Raw genomic sequence first — 18,718 nt, 5'->3', positions numbered from 1 at the left:
TGGCTGCGGCGGCTGAGCCTTGATTCATTATCCCCGGCGACTTGTGCGAGGCGAGAAGGAGAAGTTAGTCACGTCCCGGGGAGTGGCAGAAATCTGGCAAAGCTTTCCGAGCTCGGGTCAGCCGTGAGTGTGATAGAGCAGCCCGGGCTGGCAGCTGCTGGGGGTGGGGGGAGGCTGCCAGCTGCCAGTGGGGGGGGGGTGGAAGCTTCCCCTCCAGAAAGGGATGTGGCGACACCCGCTTCTCACTCCCCGGGGAGCTGCCGAGCTCCGGCTTTCCTTGGGGGTGTCAGTTAGAGGGATGTCGTCTCTACGTCTCTGTCTCTCTCATTTATTCATTCACTTATTTATTTTTAACACACTTTGCTGGATGAATCATGTTGGGAGAGAAAAATCAGCAAAAGGAAAAACCCTGGGGGGAGAGAAAAAAACAGAAAAAAGAAACGAGCAGAGCGTGCGCTGACTTCCCTTCGGTCTCCTTGGTTCTCTCTGGATGCGGATGGCCTTTTCTGTCCAGAGTTCTGGACTTGGAGAGCAGCCGGGCCCACATTCTGCCTCCGCTACTTTCTCCTTGCATATTTTGGGCCTTGTCTCTGGACCTCAGTCACCTCCTCTGTAAAAGGACGTCACCGATGTCTCCTCCACCCGCTCCCACCCATGGCGACCACTTCACAATATTCCTCTATTTTTAGTAAGTTGTCATTAACGACATATTCGTGTATCTGTTACCTGGGATTTCATTGGCTTGGGGAGCTCCTGGATCAGGACACTTCCCAGCAATCCTGGGCCCTCCCTGAGGTGCATTGTCTAAGGGAATGCTTAAGGCCAGTGTGAATCCAAGGCGGCATCTGAACCCAGGTTCTTAGGCCGGCTCTTCAACCTTTCGTCTCTCACATCCCTATTTACTTATGAGTATACATGTCGGTCCGCTAAGCAGAGCTGAGCTCCTTGAGGGCGAGGTCTGTTCTGTTTTTAGGTTTATATCTAATAACAGCTAGTATTCGTAAAGTCTTTTAAGGTTTGCAAGAAATGGTTTACAAATAATATCTCATTTGATCTTCATAACAACCCTGTGAGAGAGGGGTTATTATTCTTCCATTTTACAGTCGGGGAAACGGAGGCTGGTAGCTGTTAAGAATTTTTTGGCATATAGTAGGTGCTTAATAAATGCTTATTGAGTTCAATTGAATTTCATTCCACCAATAATGATCATCATATTATGGTTACAGTCGTTTAAATGGAAAGAGCACTAAAAAAGATAGGAAACATTTGAGTAATTCTGAGAACCAATATCGGTCCTGACAGCAAGGAGCCAGTCTGCCCATGTTTCTGCAGATTTCTCCTCTTCATCACTTCTTTTTTTTAATTTATAATTTTTGTTTTCAGTTTCAAATTCTCTCCCTCCTTCCAACCCTTCCCCACCCATTGAGAAGCCAAGAAACTCTTCATCATTTGTAATCATACAATAATATTCTGTTATATTCGTGTACTGCTGTTCCACAATTTAATATTTGAGCACTTTGGGAGACTTTTGTAGCATGTTAGGTGAAGACTATTTAACGTTGTACTGAGATCTCTTCGAAACGAGGGCTCGGGGGCTGTTTCCCAGGGGTCAGCAGTTTCATAAATCTGGGCTCATCATATTTTAGAAGTGAGGTGGCTGACATGGCAGCTGGAGAGCAGTCTCAGAGTCAGGGAGGTTCGGACGGAGTCTGGCTTCTGATACATGGCCTTCTGATACGGGTCTCATTTCATATTGAAAAGGGTCTTAGAACTCTAAGATTATAAATTACAGAGTGTGTGCATCGATGGAGACTTTCTTCTCTGAGTTCCCTGGACCAAAGAAACCAGAAGTTTAGTCTCACAAAGATTGTGCTCATTTCTGAGCACTCCGTCAAGTCAGCTGGTATTTATTAAGCTCCTACTGTTTGTCATAGGTTAGCTGGTCAGTTAGCATTTATTGAGCCCCTACCACATATTGGTAAATCAGCTGGCCAGTTGGCATGTTAGAAGTCTGCTGTATGCCAGTAAGTCAGTCAGCTGACACTTATTAAGAGCTTGCTGTGTGCCAGTAAATCAGTCAGTTAGTATTTATTAAGAGCCTGCTGTGTGCCGGTAAAGCAGTCGGCTAGTATTTCTTTTCTTTTTTTTTTTTTCTTATAGCTTTTTATTTACTAGATATATGCCTGGGTAATTTTTCAGCATTGACAATTGCAAAACCTTCTGTTCCAGTTTTCCTCCTCCTTCCCCCCCCCAAGATGGCAGGTTGACTAATACATGTTAAATATGTTAAAGTATATGTTAAATACAATAAATGTTTACATGTCCATATAGTTATTTTGAGCTAGCATTTATTAAACGCCTGCTGTGTGCATATAAGTCAATGAATCAGCTAGCATTTATTAAGAGCCTGCTGTGTGCCAGCAAATCAGTTAGGTAGCATTTATTAACAGCCTGCTGTGTGCTATAAGTCAATGAATCAGCATTTATTAAGAGCATACTATGTGCCACATACTGTGCTCAAGGCTGGAAATACAAAGTAAGGCAAAATAACCAAGCCCTGCTCTCCAGTCTGGGAGGAAATAACATGTAAAAAAAAAAAAGATACAGATAGGGTAAATTGAGGACAATCTCAGACTGAAAGCAGTAAAATGAAGGACTAAAAGGCTTTTTTTGGAAGGGAGGAACTTAGTTGAGACCAAAAGGAAGCCAGGAAGTGGAGTAAGGTATAAAAAGATGGGAAAGATAGGAAGGAGCCAGATTATGGAAGGCTTTGAATGGCAGAGGATTTTTTTATCAGATCCTGGAGGTGCCAGGAAACCATTGGAGTTTATAGAATGAGGGGTGACATGACCAGCCGAGGACTTTGGGAAAATTGATTGGGGGACTGTGGAGGAGGGTTTGGAGCAGGGAGAGACTTGCGGCAGACACACTCACCTGTGGGCTCTTGTAATAGTCCAGGTGTGGGGATGGGGCAGGTGTTAGAGACATTACGAAGGAGGGATTTGGTGACAGATTAGGTGTGGAGGTGAGAGAGTAAGAAGCTTCCCAAAACAGAAGAAAAACAAAAGCTGCTGCACTCCAGGAGTTAGCATTTTACTGGGCATCCGGCTACCACATTGGAGTTGAACCTGGACCTATGGCTCCAAACCCCCCACTGTGCTTTCTCCTGTCCCCGTGCTGCCTCTCTCTTCAGAGTATTTTCAAAATTGGCTCTGTATCTGCACCGGGAGATTGTAAACGGCCATATTAAAACCGCAGTAGTCTTTGATTTCCAGCACTGTATTTGTTTTTTCTCTGCAGAAATCAGTTATAAAACTGCTGGAAGAAGTCCTAAAATTGGCTGGGATTCCCGATAGCTTTTTAAAGTCAGGTTCCCTTTGGATCTTCTCGATTTCTCACAAGGGGCTAGGTGGGCTTCTGCTGTAAAATCTCGCACAGCACCGTGCAGCCACTTAACGAGTGGGGTGGGGAGGAAGGGAAAAATTGGAGCAAAAGGTTTTGCATTGTCAATGCTGAAAAATTACCCATGCAGATATCTTGTAAATAAATAGCTATAATAAAAAAAAATGAGTGGTGGGGGGACTGTCTATGTTCAAGGATTCTACGGGGATAAAATTGGTAAACATGTCATTCTTTGACTTTGGAGAAGAGGATACTTTTCACTTTCCTTTCCCGTTATTTTCTGGGTCACTCTCTGCTGGGAGTCTGTTGTCAGTGCTACGGCGTGCTACCGGATGACCAATTCCTGGGCCTAGGCCTTCAGTGTGTCCATCCTGAACAGACGTTGTGGGTGGACGGTGGAGAGACCCAGAAATGAATGGGAGGAGAGCGGGCTTGGTTACCTTTGGGTATCGTTCAATTCTCCCTGGAATAAAACCTCTCTCTTGAGCTCCAGAAGCCTTCTGGTGATCTATATGACCGTGGATCATGGCCACCCACCATAATGAGCATCAGTAGGCTCAGCATGTTACCAAAGAAAACCGGAATGAGAAAGATCAGGAGTTCTGTGATCTCGTGATGGGGATCTAGTGGTACAGATTTCCATCTCCGTGCTTACTCAGCTTGGAGGGCCCTTGCCCCTATTCTCTTCCTCTTAGGAGTCCACTCAGAATACTGCCCACGTCACTCACTTCTCTTCATAGTCTAAGTACCTGCTGACTCTCTGTTGCTGTTGCCACAAGGACTAGAGCATCTTTATGTTTGATCCGAAACCATTGGGAGTAGTGGAAAAAGATCTTGATTCTAATCTTGCCTCTGATGTTACTGATCTTGGGGAAGTTATTCTAATTCTCTTCACCTCAGTTTTCCAATCTGTAAAATGAGAGAACAGAAAGAGGATTCCTAAGGTTCCTTCCTCCTACTTCTAGGTGGTTAGGGTATCTACTGCCAAAGCAAATGCCCATCTCGGGGAATTAGAGATCTATTTCAAACATACCACTGAGTCAGGAAATTCTTAGAAATATAATATGTCTTAGAGAAGCACCTGGTTTAGCAGAAAGATGAGTCAGGAAGGTCTAGATCTGAATCCTGCCTTAGATTCAATTGACTTGACTTGGATGGGCTGACTGGGTTGACCCCTAGACAAGTCAGTTAACGGCTCCAGCCTTGGTTTCCTCATTTGTAAAATGGAGGTGATCACAGCCCCCCTCACAAGCTTGAGAAGTCCCAGTGAAATCAATGTTTATAAAGCCTTTCTGCACTTAATGGCTGCATAAATATTAGCTCTGATTGTGATTATGAGTCCTTGGGGGCCGTGCTCCCCAGCGCCATTTGCTAGCCAGGTTCAAGCGTGATAACCCATCAGCAAGTATTTATTATTATGTAATGCTATATAATAACAAGTAATAATAGGAATATAGTAACACATGTACTATGTCTGTAGTATATATATTGCTATAGATATGTGGTAATAAGTAAGTAATACTTATTACTTATTATGGCCCAGGCAGTCTGATGGTATGGGAGAAAAGAGAATTTGCTTACGAATCTGTGGAATTGAGCCTGAAAAATAAGTGATTTGTGAGGAGATTACTTCCTCAGATTTGAGATTAAGCCAGTATCGGTAAATATCTATCAGTCAGTCAATAAACACTTATTAAGTGACTGCTGGGGAGAGCCATGATACTATCTCAACCCAGTCTGGGTGATTAGGCTTATCTTTATTCCATTCTAAACCTCTGGATATTTCTGTCAGAGGGCCAGCCTTGATTTCTTTTTTTTTTGGTGAAGCAATAGGGGTTAAATTACTTGCCCAAGGTCATACAGCCGGTCAGTGTTAAGTCTGAGGCAGCATTTTAACTCAGGTCCTCCTGACTCCAGCACGGTGCTCTATCCACTGTGCCATCCGGCTGCCCCCTAGTCTTGTTTTTGTTGATATGTTTTTTTATGATAATTTGAGGTTCATTTAAATAAACAAACTTTGATTTTTCTTTTTCTCATCCCATTCCTCTCAAAAAAAAAAAAAAAGAAAAGAAAAGAAAAACAAACTGTTGTAGTATATTTATGTACATATGGACACATATATCTCTGTCTGATTTAGAGAAATAAATTCTGGAACTGGCCATGCTCAAAAAAAGGGTCTGTTGTGTCTCCTCCTGCACCCAAGTCCGTCCTTTCTCTGCCATGTGTCTCCTCCTGCACCCAAGCCGGTCCCCTCTCTGTTGTGTCTCCTCCTGCACCCAGGCCCATCCCTTCCCCATCAGGAGTCATGTCTGTTCATTTCTCGGGTTTCTGATTGGTCACTGCATTGATCCAAGTTCTTGACCCTTCTCAGGTTGGCCTGAGAGGGCAGAGCAAAGGTAGATCGGGGGCCCTGGGGCAGTTGCAGGGAGGAAGCTCAGGCTCAGGGTCACTTCCTACTCCTGAGTGCATTGCTTGGTGGGGATGAGCTCCCCGGCCCTGGAGACCTTGGAGCTAAGACTAGAGAGGAGGCTTTACAAGGGACCTCCCCAGGATGGCTCCGAGGGCTTTCCTGATTCTCTGCTCTCTGGGAGCAAAGCGAGGAGAACGCAGTGAAAAGGGCACCGGCTCTAAGGATCAGATGTTACCTGGTTCATTGGGCATGTTTAAGGATCACAGAAGGGCCTTTTTAGAGGCTTCTTGTACAACCACCTATTTTACAGGGAAGGAAAGGGGCCGGAGACTGGCTAATTTGCCCAAGATCGGTGCTTGACACGGAGTAAACAATGATTATAAAAAACATCCTTGTTGCATATTAACAAATCCTTGTTACTGGAGTAACTGGCAGTCTGGATTTGAACCCAGGACTTCTGCCTCCTCTCTTCACCCCTGCAGGCTCCATGTTCCCCTCAGGGAATTGCGGGGCTGGCCGGCATGGCCTGCCCGAGGCCCCTGTGCTGGAGCAGCTGGACGCTGATTTTGTTTCCCCAGCCCTGCCCTCCTCACCTTTCCTCCCAGGTGTGTTTGTGCTGTTGAGATTTGGACTTTGGCTCGTTGATGGGACGCCAAGGTTAGGAGGCATCGAAAGGGGTTTTTCTTTAACTAGACCCGTTCTTTGGTTCCTGCCCCAGCTGGAGACCTGGGTGGTCTCTGGGGCTTCGGCCTTAAAAGCAGGAGCTGTGGACTTTAAGGCTGGAGAGAGCCCCAAGAGCTCCTGGACCTTCCTCAGCTCTCCACTCGGGGTCTGGAGACTGACGCGTAAACCAGAGCTCACAAATGCCAAAAATGGAGCTGCAAAAGTGGAAGGGACCCTGGGGGCCGGCTCAGCCAGCCCGCTCATTTTACAGAAGAGGAAACCGAGGTCTGTGCTTGAAGTAATTTGTCCAAAGAAACAAGGACAGAGCCCAGCTCTTCTGGAACCACTCACCACTGTACCACACTGCCTTGTTTATTTATTTATTTATTTATCCATTTATTTAATATTTTATTTTTTCCCAGTTGCATGGACCACACTGTCTTAATGGCAGATTTCTATCATTATGTCACTAACTGGCACAATCAGCCAGCATTTTTCCATGCCCAGTGTATTCTAGGTGCTGGTAAACAAACAGAAGGGAACCCGGGGCTGTTGTGGTGATTATTCAGTCATTTTCAGCCGTGTCTGACTCTGCATGACCCTGTGAGGGGTTTTCTTGGTAGAGATAGTGGAGGGGTTCGCTGTTTCCTTCTCCAGCTCATTTTACAGGTGGGGAAACCGAGGCAGCAGGGTGAAGTGACTTGCTCAGGGTCACACAACTAGTACATACTGAAGTTGGATTTGGCTTCGGGTCCGGTACTTTATGGGCTGTGCTACCTGCCACCCAAGGCTTTCCCTGACTTTTAGCACATTACATTTGGGATGTTGAAAGGGAGTCTTGAGACTTTGGACCGACGCTGCCCCTTCAGAATTATCAAGAATCCCTTAATTGCCCAATCCAGTGGCTGTTCCATCCTTTGCTACTGTTGATCCCCCCTTTTGGGTGTTCCGGTTTCTCTGGACCTTCCCACTTGCTCTTGGTGCTTTTCCTGCCTGACTGGCCTCAGTCTCCTTGGTGGAACCTTCTTCCGGTCACTGTCCCTCAGGGCCCACTTCCAGACCGGTTTATTCTCTCTCTGGAGGCCTTCACCCCCTCCGCTGGGTGACCCCGAACACAGAGGTTTGGCTCCAGAACCCAGAAGTCCCGAGTTCAGATCCCCTCCTAGACACTTACTAGTGGTGGGGCTCCCACGAGTCACCTTTTCTGAGTCCCATTTTCTTCACCTGGAGAGAAGTTGGGCTGGGAAATGAGGGGCTCAGCCGTGCTTGGGCTGCCTCCCCCTTGGAGCTGTGGCCCTGCCATCCGCCCACCAGGAACCGCAGCCTCAGGGAGGTGGGCTTGTGGGCCTTTGCTGGTCTTTCCCAAGGCCGCCATCCTTCCCACGAGCGAGCGCTTCTGCGCCTGGATTGTGCCTGGAAGGCTTCAGAAAGTCCTCAGAGACGCCCACGTCTGTCCGGATTCTCACCAGAAACTCGGCTCTGTTGTCCTGTCCGGCTGCTTTGAATTCCAAATGTATCTGGCAAAGTGCAGGAATCAGGAAATGCGGCCCTTGCTCACCCCCGAGCCTCAGTTTCCTGATCCGTAACATGAGGGGCTGCATCAGCTGGCCATGGGGGCTTTCCAGCTCTGACGGTCTGCACATCTGGATGCAGAAGAGAGAATCAATAACAGTTACTGGGTTCCTTGGCCGGAGAGCCCTTTGTGGGCCAGGTCAACCCAGCCCTAGTGAGGCAGCAGAGGTGCTAGACATTCAAAGGGAGTGGACTTACAATCAGGAAAATCCGGGTTCAAATCCTACTGCGTGGCCCTGGGCAAGCCCCTTGGGGTCTGCGGGTCCTTTCTGGTGTCCTGGCTCATACTTGGATGTACAATCTTTGGATTTTTTAAAAATATAATACCTTTTTATTTTTCAAAATATATGCAAAGATAGTTTTCACCATTCACCCTGGCAAAGTCTTGTGTTCCATTTTTTCTTTCTCCCTCCCCTAGATCAATTTAGGTTAAACACATGCAATTATTCAAAACACATTTCCACAGTTATCATGGTGCATAAAAAATCCCATCAAAAAGGAGGAGAAAATGAGAAAAAAATGAGCAAACAAACAACAGCCACAAAAAGGTGAAAATACTGTGTTGTGATCCACACTCCCTGGTGCAGATGCTCTCGTTATCACAAGGTCATTGGAACTGGTCTGAATCATCTCATTGTTGAAGAGCCGCGTCCATCAGAACTGATCATCATATAGTATTGTTGTTGCCGTGTACAGTGATCTCCTGGTCCTGCTCACTTCACTTCCATCAGTTCCTCTAAGTCTTCCCAGGCCTCTCTGAAATCATCCTGCCGGTCATTTCTTACAGAACAGTAATATTCCATAGCCTTCCTGTACCACAGTTTATTCGGCTGTTCTCCAGCGGAGGGGCCTTGGATGTGCAATCTTGAGGCCTGACGGCCAAGGGGCCGAGCTGCTGGGAAGCAGACAGTGCCCTGCACCTCCCTCTTCCCAGCCCAGGGGCTGATTCTGCACTTGCTTTGTTTTGTCCTGGGCACTGACTAGGCGCGGAATCCATGCTGGGTGGAACGATGATCAGGAATCAAAGATTTAGAGCCGATGCCTCATTTTACCAAGAAGGGAATTGAGACTGAAGGAGAATAAATGGTCAATGCTGCACAATGATAAGTGGCAGGGGCTGAATTTGAACCCAGAACCCTGACTCTAGATTCAGAATCAAATTAATCTTAATCTACAGGATCACTTTATTTCAAGTGAGATGATTTACTCAAAATGCTTTTGCAAATCCAGATTTTAAAACGCTTTCTCGATGCTGGCTGTTTTTGTTTTAGTCAGTGTAATCAAAATGGCTCTTCATCATTCTTCTACTTCCCCTCTGAAAAAAAAAATAAAAAGGATAGGATGGGCGTGTTCGTTAAAAAAAAAAAAAATTACTTGATCTTTATTTTCAGTTCCAGATTTTCTCCCTCCCCCAGCCACCAGGAAGGGAGGATGGGTATATTCTAATAGCAAGTTGAATTTCCTGTTCTTGGTTACCAAGGCAACAGCAGCTGCTTGGAGCCTGCTCTTTCCTTTATGTTGAATTTACCATTTTCTGCATTTCATTTATTCGTTCTCCTCAAGCTCCTACTGTGTGCGGGACACTGGGCTGATGCCCCGGCTTCCTGATTTCACACAAATCCTGTTAGAGCATTTTAAGGAGATTAACAGAAGCCGGCAGCCATAGGAAACCGTTGGGCTTTGGTTTCCTTTGCAGCATCCCGGAGAGTGGAGCAACAACAGCACCAGCAGCCTTGGGTTGGGGGGGGGTGTCCCCCTGGGCTCCGGGCCCTTCCAAGCTGCCGGGACCGCTGGGGCCGTTGGGAGGGAACTCTGACGGAGGGGATCCTAGGCCTTGGATGCAAGGCCGGGCCTGGAGCCTTCTCCCCAAAGAGTCCTGGAGCAGCTTTTATTTCTAAAGCCTCGGGTAAGCACGTGGCCTCTGCAGCGGCGGCTCCCAGGCTGGCTGCCTCTGTAGGGCACTGCCCTGGGCTGCAGTGGGCGTCCGTGTCACCCAGCTGGGGCTCGGTTTCCCCGTCTGTAAAGTGGCCGGTCTCCAAGGTTGGTCCCGGGGTTAGGTTGTCTGCTTCCCCGTCGGGCCCCGGCGCTCGCTCACCCGTCCCTTCGACCCCCTCCATCACCTGCTTCCCACCTGTTCTCCTCCCCAGGTTGGTTTCCAGGCCACGCTCCGCTCAGGCTTTTTCTGTTAAAATAACAAATCAATAAGGAAGTTACACGCACTGGAAGGGCCCAGAGTGGGAGCAGAGTCCTTGTCCCTTCCCGGCCTGCTCTCTCCCTTCTCATCTCAGCACCCGGCTCCCTCGCCCGGCCTCCCTCGTCCTTCTGCCGGAGCCGGGCACAAGGCAGAGCCGGGCATTCAGACCAGGGCAGCCTGGGTTGCAGAAAGCCCCAGGATCTAGATAGGAGAAAGTCCATTCAGGCAAATGGGGGTCCAGTCCTGACTCGCAGCTGAGGGCTGAGGGAGATCCTCATTATCCAGGAAGGGAAAAGACCCCCCCAAACTGGAGAATAAGGAATGCAAAGCTGGGCTAGCACTGCACCTGGCACCTAGTAGGGCTGCATAAAATTGGTGATTATGAGGAGGAGGAATGTAAAACGGGATTAGCACTGCACCTGGCACATAGTAGGGCTGCATAAAATTGGTGATTATGAGAAGGAATGTAAAACGGGATTAGCACGGTGCCTGGCACATAGTAGGGCTTTTATGAAAAGGAGGAATCCAAAGCTGGGCTAGCACTGCGCCTGGCACATAGTAGGGCTTTTATGAAGAGGAGGAATCCAAAGCTGGGCTAGCACTGCGCCTGGCACATAGTAGGGCTTTTATGAAGAGGAGGAATCCAAAGCTGGGCTAGCACTGCGCCTGGCACATAGTAGGGCTACATTGAGTTGTTAATGATGATGATGAAGGAGGAAGAAGAGGACTGCAAAGCTGAGCTAGCATTGCACCTGTGGGGGGAGGTACTGGGGGGGGTGCTGCCAGCGCAGGGGGCCCAGCCGTGAGGTTCCGAAGGACTCACGTGTCTCTTCTGTCTTTCAGATTCCCATTGATCAGGACAAAGTGCTGAAGATGTTTCCCGAGGAGAAGAAAACGGTAAGTCACTTCTCCCATGAAATAGCCATGAAGGCCTTTTGTGGATCTCACAGGCAGCCAGGGAAGAACTCCGGGGTGGGCGGGGTGAGCGTCCGAGCTTCTGGGTACAAACCCACGTCTGGGAATCTGGGAGCAGAACTGGGTGCGGGGCCTTACTCCCCACGCCCCCCAAGGCAGATCACCCTTCTAGCTTCCTCTTCATCTATAAAATAAGCTAGATGGGCTTGGGGCGCCCTCCCAGCTCTTGCTTCTCAGGATAGCCCCTGCACTTCTCTCTGGACCTCAATTTTCTCATCTGTGAAATGGGTACCCAGCTTCTCCGAGGGTCCTTGCCGCCGTCAGCCCATGACTCCTTACATTTTTAAGGCTCTTTCAGGAGGCACACAATAGGGTAGTGTTTCCATTTCACAGATGAGGGAACTGAGGCCCAGAGAAATTCAGTGAGCTGGGACCTTAGACACAGAGCAGGCAGGGAGCTCCAGGGTGGGGTCAGTCCTTGCTCCTCCTTTGATTGATGAGGTCTGGGATGCTGTAGGTGACGAGAAGCAGGATTTGCACTCATGTCCAACTGCTCTAGAACCTGCGGCTTTGAAGGGGTAATTTCCCCTCCCTGGGTCTCCTCTGCCAAGGGGGGGAGGCTGAGCTTGGGCTTCTCCTAAGCCTTTTTGGGAGGCTCTTTCTCTCTGTGGGTGTGGGGGGGGACCAGCTTTTATATCAGACAGAATTAGCAAAGTGCGTTGCATTGTCCCCATTTTACAGATGAGGAAGCAGTAACGTGACTTCCCCCCTAGGAGGTTTCTGAGGCGGGACCTGGAATCGGGAGGTCCTGAATTTGGTTCTCGAGTTCTAGGTCCCGTCCCCCTCAGAGGCTGCTCCCAGCTCTCCAGCCTTCTGTGCTGGCCCACTGGGGTCACCGGCCCACTGAGGTCACCGGCCCACTGGGGTCACCGGCCCACTGAGGTCACCGGCCCACTGGGGTCACCGGCCCACTGGGGTCACCGGCCCACTGGGGTCACTGGCCCACTGGGGTCACCGGTCCCGGGGCTTCCCGTAACGGAGTTCCTGCCACCCTGGCAGAACTGCCGGAAGGCCTGAAAGCCTTTCAGAGTCACTTCTGCAAATTCGCCGGGTGCCCATGCGGGTGAGGGCTGGGGAGAAGCCGCAAAGGGGGGGTTGCCTCGCCACCAGGGAGGTTTTTGCCCAAGCAGGAGAGGGGCTTTCTCCCCTCCCTGCCCAGAGGGGGCCTCTGTGCCCGCTTAGAGCTGTTCCGCTCTCTCCCAGTCTCCCCCATTCGGGCCAGAGTTGAGCCCACCCCTCATTTTGGTCTTTCCCTTGCCAGGGAGCAAGACCCCCGTGCCCGGGCAGTGCCAGGCTGGGAGTTTGTCCCTTTCATTCCTTGTTGGAGGCTGGGGGCGGGGAGCACCTGTGCCCGCCTTGGTGAGGCAGCTTTATTGCCTTAATAAATCCAGGGAGCGAGTGAGAGGATGGGCCGGAGCCCCCGTCCCTCTCCCCCAGCCCCCCCCGGAGCTCCTGGTTCCCAGGAGAGGGTGTGGGGGCTGGCGGATCCTCCCCTTAATGGGCCTTGGCCGAGGGCCTCCGCCAGATGAGAAGCATTCAGCCTCAGCCGCGCGTGAAGCTTTAATTTACAATTAAAATATTATGGGCACATATTTTAATAAAGATGATTCATGGAGCCAGACTGAGGCCCATTCTCTGTGCTGGGGATGGGGACAAGAAGCAGGGGGGGGGGCGGGGATCGTGGCTCCTCAGGGAGGCTTTGGGGAGAAGGGGTGTCATTTATAATCCGGGGTCCAAAAGGCCCTTTCCTGTTTGGCTTGGGGAGCTGGGAGCCGCCAGCGGTGGGGGGCTTCAGTCGGGGGCCACTCAGTTGTTTCTCCGGGACCATTGCTTTTATATCGTGATTTTTTCCAATGCTTTAGTTATTGTTATTCTTGTTATTACCTGGATTTCCTTTGTAAGGAGCCTCCCTCTTCCGTGTTGATGATAATAACTAATTTTTTTGACTTTGTTTCATTTTTATTAAATTTATTATTTATTAAATTTTGTAATTTCTTTTATTTTCAAAACACAGGCAGGATAATTTGTCCCCATTGTCCCTCACAAAACCTTGTGTTCTAAACTTCCTCCCCCCTTTTCCCCACCCCCTCCCCTCGATGGCAAGTATCCAATATTGTTAAACATGTTGAAAATATAGATAATAAGTAACGTTTCTAAAGCACCTATCATGTGCCGGCGCTGCTAAGAGTTTTATGGTCATTATCTCATCTGATCCTCAGGGTAACCCCGAGAGGCAGGTGCTACTTTCACCCTCATTTTGCAGATGAGGAAACTGAGGCAGTCACACAACCAGGAAGTATCTGAGTCTGGATTTGAACTCGGGGTTTCCCAGCCTGCACAGGCCACTGGGCCACCAAAGGGCCGATCTGTAGCTGAAGAGGCGAGAACATCCCGGGCGGGGGCGGGTGGGAGAGGACCGCTGGCCTTCAGCTTTCTCCCCTCATCTATAATGGAGTGCGCGTTGATAAATTAATTACCCCAAGGATAAGCTGGTTTCCCCATTGGGACCAAGCAGGGCATGTGCTCACTAACACTTTAGTCTAAATTCAGCTGGATCCTTTCCGTGTGAGGGGAGTGGGGGAAGACAGGCTGGGGGGGGGGGGCCGGGGGAGCCGGGGAAGCGGCTGCCCCACCAGGGAGAGCAGGCAGCGGGCAAGGCTGGCGAGAACCCGCGAAGGCCGGTGCTCCTGGGAAATTTCTGCTCCAGTTTCCTGAGTGCCCCGACAGTCTCGAATTTGAGCAGAAGAGGAGGGGACGGAAAGGGAGCTTTGAGGAATTTGAGGGGCATCCTGTGGAAGCAGAACTAGCCTGGGTGCATGTTGCAGGAAGGCAGGTTTGGCTCAGTTTAAGGAAAAACGCCCGTGTTTTGGCTTTTCCAGTTAGCCAGGACAGGTAGTGAGTCCCTTGTCCCTGGGGGTCTCCAAGCAAAGAAGTCGGGGAGGGGGTGGGGCAGGGCCCCTGACCTTGCTGTGCAGTGGGGGGGCCGGTTAGGTGGGAGGGGCCGCCGCCCCAGAACCTCTGAGTAACGAGCCGGCCCAGCCTCCCAGACTTCCCTCGCCCTGCACCTGATGCCTCGTGACACTCCAAAGGCCTATGAGTGGAGTTTGCCTCCTTCCCACAGCCCCTCCCGTCCCCCTCCTCGCAGATCGTGTTTCCCATTTGAGAGTTTGTTTCTTCAGCAGATAAACCTGAGTGGGAAAACAAAGGCCGCGTTTCCCAGGCAGGGCCAGGCTTGGAAGAACATCGGGCGCACCCGGGGGGTTTCCATGGGGGGGCATGTGGAGCTTTTGAAGTTAGGAGCTTAAAAAGGGTCAACAAAATGCCGGTGAATATGTGCTCTCCATGCCCAGAACCGGTCCCCGGCCGGCCATCCTGCCCAGATGTCACATTCGGGCCCTGTCACTCCACAGCATCACTTCCCATTTGTGGGGGAGAAGCTCCTTCCGTTTACGCTGTTCTCGCTAACTCATCTTTCCTGCCCTTGCACCATCCGTGTAAGTCTCGGGCACGGCCATACTCCCTGTTATCTGTTCCCCTGTTATCCACTCCCCCGTTATCCGCTCCCCAGTTATCCGTTCCCGGTTATCCGCTCCCCGGTTATCCACTCCCCGGTTATCCGCTCCCCGGTTATCCACTCCCCGGTTATCCGCTCCCCGGTTATCTGCTCCCCAGTTATCCGTTCCCTGGTTATCCTCTCCCCGGTTATCTGCTCCCCAGTTATCCGTTCCCCGGTTATCCGCTCCCCGGTTATCTGCTCCCCAGTTATCTGTTCCCCTGTTTCCCTCCCCGTTATCGCTCCCCACTCCCCGTTATCGCTCCCAGTTATCCCCGGTTATCCGCTCCCCGTTATCTCCCCGTTATCCGTCCCCGGTTATCCCTCCCGGTTATCTCCCTTATCGCTCCCCGTTATCCCCCCCGGTTATCTGCTCCCCAGTTATCGTTCCCCGGTTATCGCTCCTCCGCTCCCCGGTTATCTGCTCCCCAGTTATCCGTTCCCCGGTTATCCGCTCCCCAGTTATCCGTTCCCCGGTTATCCGCTCCCTGGTTATCTGCTCCCCGGTTATCCGCTCCCCGGTTATCTGCTCCCTAGTTATCCACCCCCCGGTTATCCGCTCCCCAGTTATCTGTTCCCCGGTTATCCGCTCCCCAGTTATCCACTCCCTGGTTATCCATTCCCATTATCCGCTCCCCGGTTATCCACCCCCCGGTTATCTGCTCCCCAGTTATCCGCTCCCTGGTTATCTGCTCCCCAGTTATCCACTGCCTGGTTATCTGTTCCCCGGTTCATGGACGGCTGCTTTCTGTCCGGTTCTACTGCCGCGAATCTCAGCGGCCTCAGACAGAACACTGGGGGCCTTCCATCGTTCTCCAGACATGGCAGATGCAGCTGGAGCACAGGCAGCCGCCGGTTCTCCCTCCCTCTCTCCTTCTTCCCTTCCTCTTTCTCCCTCGTTGTTGTATCTTGTTCATTTCTCCAAGGGCACCCTTCATCCCTCTTCTCACCCAGTCCTTCATTCCTTCAGCCAGCATTTATTAGGCTCTTGCTAATTTCCGGGAATACAAAAAGAGGCAAAAGAGGGTTCCTACTTGGAGAAGCTTCCTTAGCTCTAATGCATTTTGGGATACTCCCTCCCACTCTCCGTGCCCTTCTCGATTGTTTTTGGAAGGTGAGGTTCACCTCCATTCTTTGGGACGCACGATCATAAAATAGCCTGGAAGCAGCTTGTTATGTAAAAAGGGGGGCCATGTTTGGGGAGAAACTTGGGGTCCCTCAAAGTAAGGGGCAGCTTCCCCACAACAACACCGCCGGTCCCCTCCCCGCTCGACCCCAGTTGCTGCATCTGCCAGGTCAGATTGGTCCGGAAGCACTTGGTAAGCTGTGCCAGCTGCTGGGCGAGCCATGATTTATTGGGGAGACTCTGCTCACACACAGGTAGTTTTCCCAGCTGTATTTGGGGGACAGACCCGGTCAGTGGAGTTGATGGACAAAGAAAGCTTGCTCTGTTTGTTTGCGTGTCTCTCCCATTTGGAGGTAAGCTCCTCAAGGTCAAGGACTGGCTTTCACCTCCTTTTGTTTTTAACCCTGGCACATAGTAGGTGCTTAATGTTTATTGAATTATTAATTTGAGCTGAGTCTGGAAGGGTTTCCAATAGACCAGGTAGGGTGGAAGAGCCCCTACCGTGGAAATCACACAAGCCTGAAGCATTTCATTCCATTAGACGGCCCTTTAAGCTGCCCTTTTTGTGTGAACTTCCTTCTTAATAACTATTTCTAAGCACCTAAAAAATGAATCTTAATTATATAAGAAAAGTCATTAAACAGCTCGTACTTTTTGCCCCATAGATTTCCTTAATGAATGTATTCCCCAGGGAAGAAAGCGACCGAAAGAAAGGCTCCATCTGTAATGAAATATTCAACATGGTGGACGTTCTGCTTGTAGAAAAATACAAAACCTAAGCTGCAAAAAACCTGTGTCTCGGGATGTGTTTGGACCCATGGAGAGAGGGAGGAAGGAAAGGGGAACCGGAACCCAAAACTGCCGAGGGGAGAAGCTGGCCAGGAATAGTGGGGGGATAGGATGGGCACAAATAACTCCTGCACAATAAGAGGGGCACTTAGTAGGTGTTTGACTTGCTTGTTGGACACAAGGGGAGGGATCCCATTGGTACAACAGAAAGGGCACTAGATTTGGGAAGAGAGGTCATGGATTTGAATCCTTGCTCCTTTCCATCTGTGTCACCTTGGTAAGCACCTCTCTCCAGGACCTAGTTTCTTTTCTTTTCTTTTTTATGTCTTTTTTTATTAAAACTTTTTATTTTCAAAATATATGCATGAATAATTTTTCAACAGTAACCCTCGCAAACCTTGTGTTCCAATTTTCTCCCCTCTTCCCCTGCCCCCTGCCCTAGATGGCAAGTAATCCAATATAAGTTAAACATAGTAGAAATATATGTTAGATACAACATACACACACATATTTCTACAATTCTCTTGCTGCACAAGAAAAATCAAATTAAACCAGAAAAAAATGAGAAAGAAAATAAAATGCAAGCGAACAACACTAGAAAGAGTGAAAATGCTATGTCGTGGAACCACACTCAGTTCCCACAATCCTCCCTCTGGGTGGAGATGGCTCTCTTCATCACAAGATCAATGGAAATGGTTTGAATCATCGCAGGACCTAGTTTCTTCATCTGCAAAATGAAGCGATTGGCCACGATGCATTCTGGGATCCTTCCTCCTCTTCTCTAGGAGACTTGGATTCTTCTTTCTATCTTTAGAACCCAGCCTAGCGACTGGCATATAGTAAGTAACTAATGTTTGCTAATTAGGGATTGACTTCTATGGGTATTGTTATGTTTTCAGAAAGGACCAGGGCAGATGTAGAGTTGTGGGAAGACAGTTGGTCTCAGGATCAGGAAGACCTGGGTTCAAGTCACATAAGGAGTGTTGGTCACAGAGTCAACAAACATTTATTGAGTGCTTACTGTGTGCCAGGCCACGAGGTGCTTTAGGCACCCGGCCAGCTTTAAATTTCAGAGCAGGGGCCTGGATAAAGGGACTTTCCTCACTCGGAGCTCCTCACAGCGAAGAAAACCCCAGGGCCCCTAGAGAAAAAGAGAAAAATGAAGAATTCTGAGAACGTGGGAGAACCTGCATCAAGTGATGGAGAAGGAAGAAAACACCAGTGTCGGCCTTTGGGCAAACATCTAACACTGTTGAGCTGAATAACTGACCTTGGTCCTGGAAAGCTGATAAGGAAGAAGGTGGAGGTGGGAGTCTGGGGATTTGGAGCGCGGTATACACAAGGGGACCGAGACACTGGATTTCTTGGCTTCTTTTAAGTGTTTTCTTTTGTTAGAGGGAACCAGGCAGGAGAGGCAGATGGGGGCGTCCAGGGGAGACATAACACAGCCATGGAATCAGAGGCGGGGAACAGCTTTTAACAATGACGACTCTTGCTAATCGCCATGATAGGGTTGGTTATGTTTGGGTTACTTGCTGAGGGTTTGCTCTTTGGCCCACGGGCATTTCCTGGGTTTCTCTGGTCGGTAGCTTGGGCTTCAGCTGCCCAGTCTCCCTCCACTTCCCTTATTTTAAACGTGCCTCTGAGTCTCCTTCCCTAAATTCGGCTGGCCAGCAGGAACTCGCTGCCGAGTCTCTCTCAGCCGGTGGTTTCGGTTCCTGATTCAGGCAAGATGCCCACCTGTGGGACGGGCCCAAAGGAAGAGCCGAAATAAGACTCAGTGGGGAGGATGAGAGGAGCCGGGCCTGGGGAGTCCGTGAGGGAAAGGCCGCGGCCTTGTCATGGGGGGATGGACCAGAGTGAAAATGCTCTTGTAATAAAGGGGGGGGGGGAAGGCAGCGTGCTCTGAGGGAGGGAGGATGGAACAGGCTCCTTTTTGTCTGAGTCTGCATTAGTCACTTGTCTGGTCCAGGAGAGTGATTCTCCCGTCTCCCTCACTAAAAGTTATCATGACTCTGTGCTCATGATGGTGTC

General features: G+C 49.8%; 1 protein-coding gene across 5 annotated transcripts in view; it reads left to right on the top strand.

Annotated features, from left to right (window-relative positions):
* The window catches only part of SNX10 (sorting nexin 10), a 61,042-nt gene that overhangs the window by 16,860 nt on the left and 25,464 nt on the right, over positions 1-18,718 (top strand). For 4 of the 5 annotated variants that reach the window (XM_031940544.1, XM_031940541.1, XM_031940543.1 and 1 more), the window contains exon 2: positions 11,085-11,138. In XM_031940544.1, the coding sequence (XP_031796404.1) occupies positions 11,115-11,138 (24 nt within the window). In that variant the 5' untranslated portion in view covers positions 11,085-11,114. Of the gene's footprint in view, positions 1-403; positions 689-11,084; positions 11,139-18,718 lie in introns of those variants that run through there. The other variant, XM_012551412.2, reaches the window with a different exon arrangement.

Source organism: Sarcophilus harrisii, chromosome 5 (genome assembly GCF_902635505.1).
Source record: "Sarcophilus harrisii chromosome 5, mSarHar1.11, whole genome shotgun sequence".
Taxonomy (NCBI): Eukaryota; Metazoa; Chordata; class Mammalia; order Dasyuromorphia; family Dasyuridae; genus Sarcophilus; species Sarcophilus harrisii.
The sequence above is the reverse complement of the archived record's forward strand: the minus strand, read 5'-3'. Positions and strand labels throughout refer to the sequence as shown.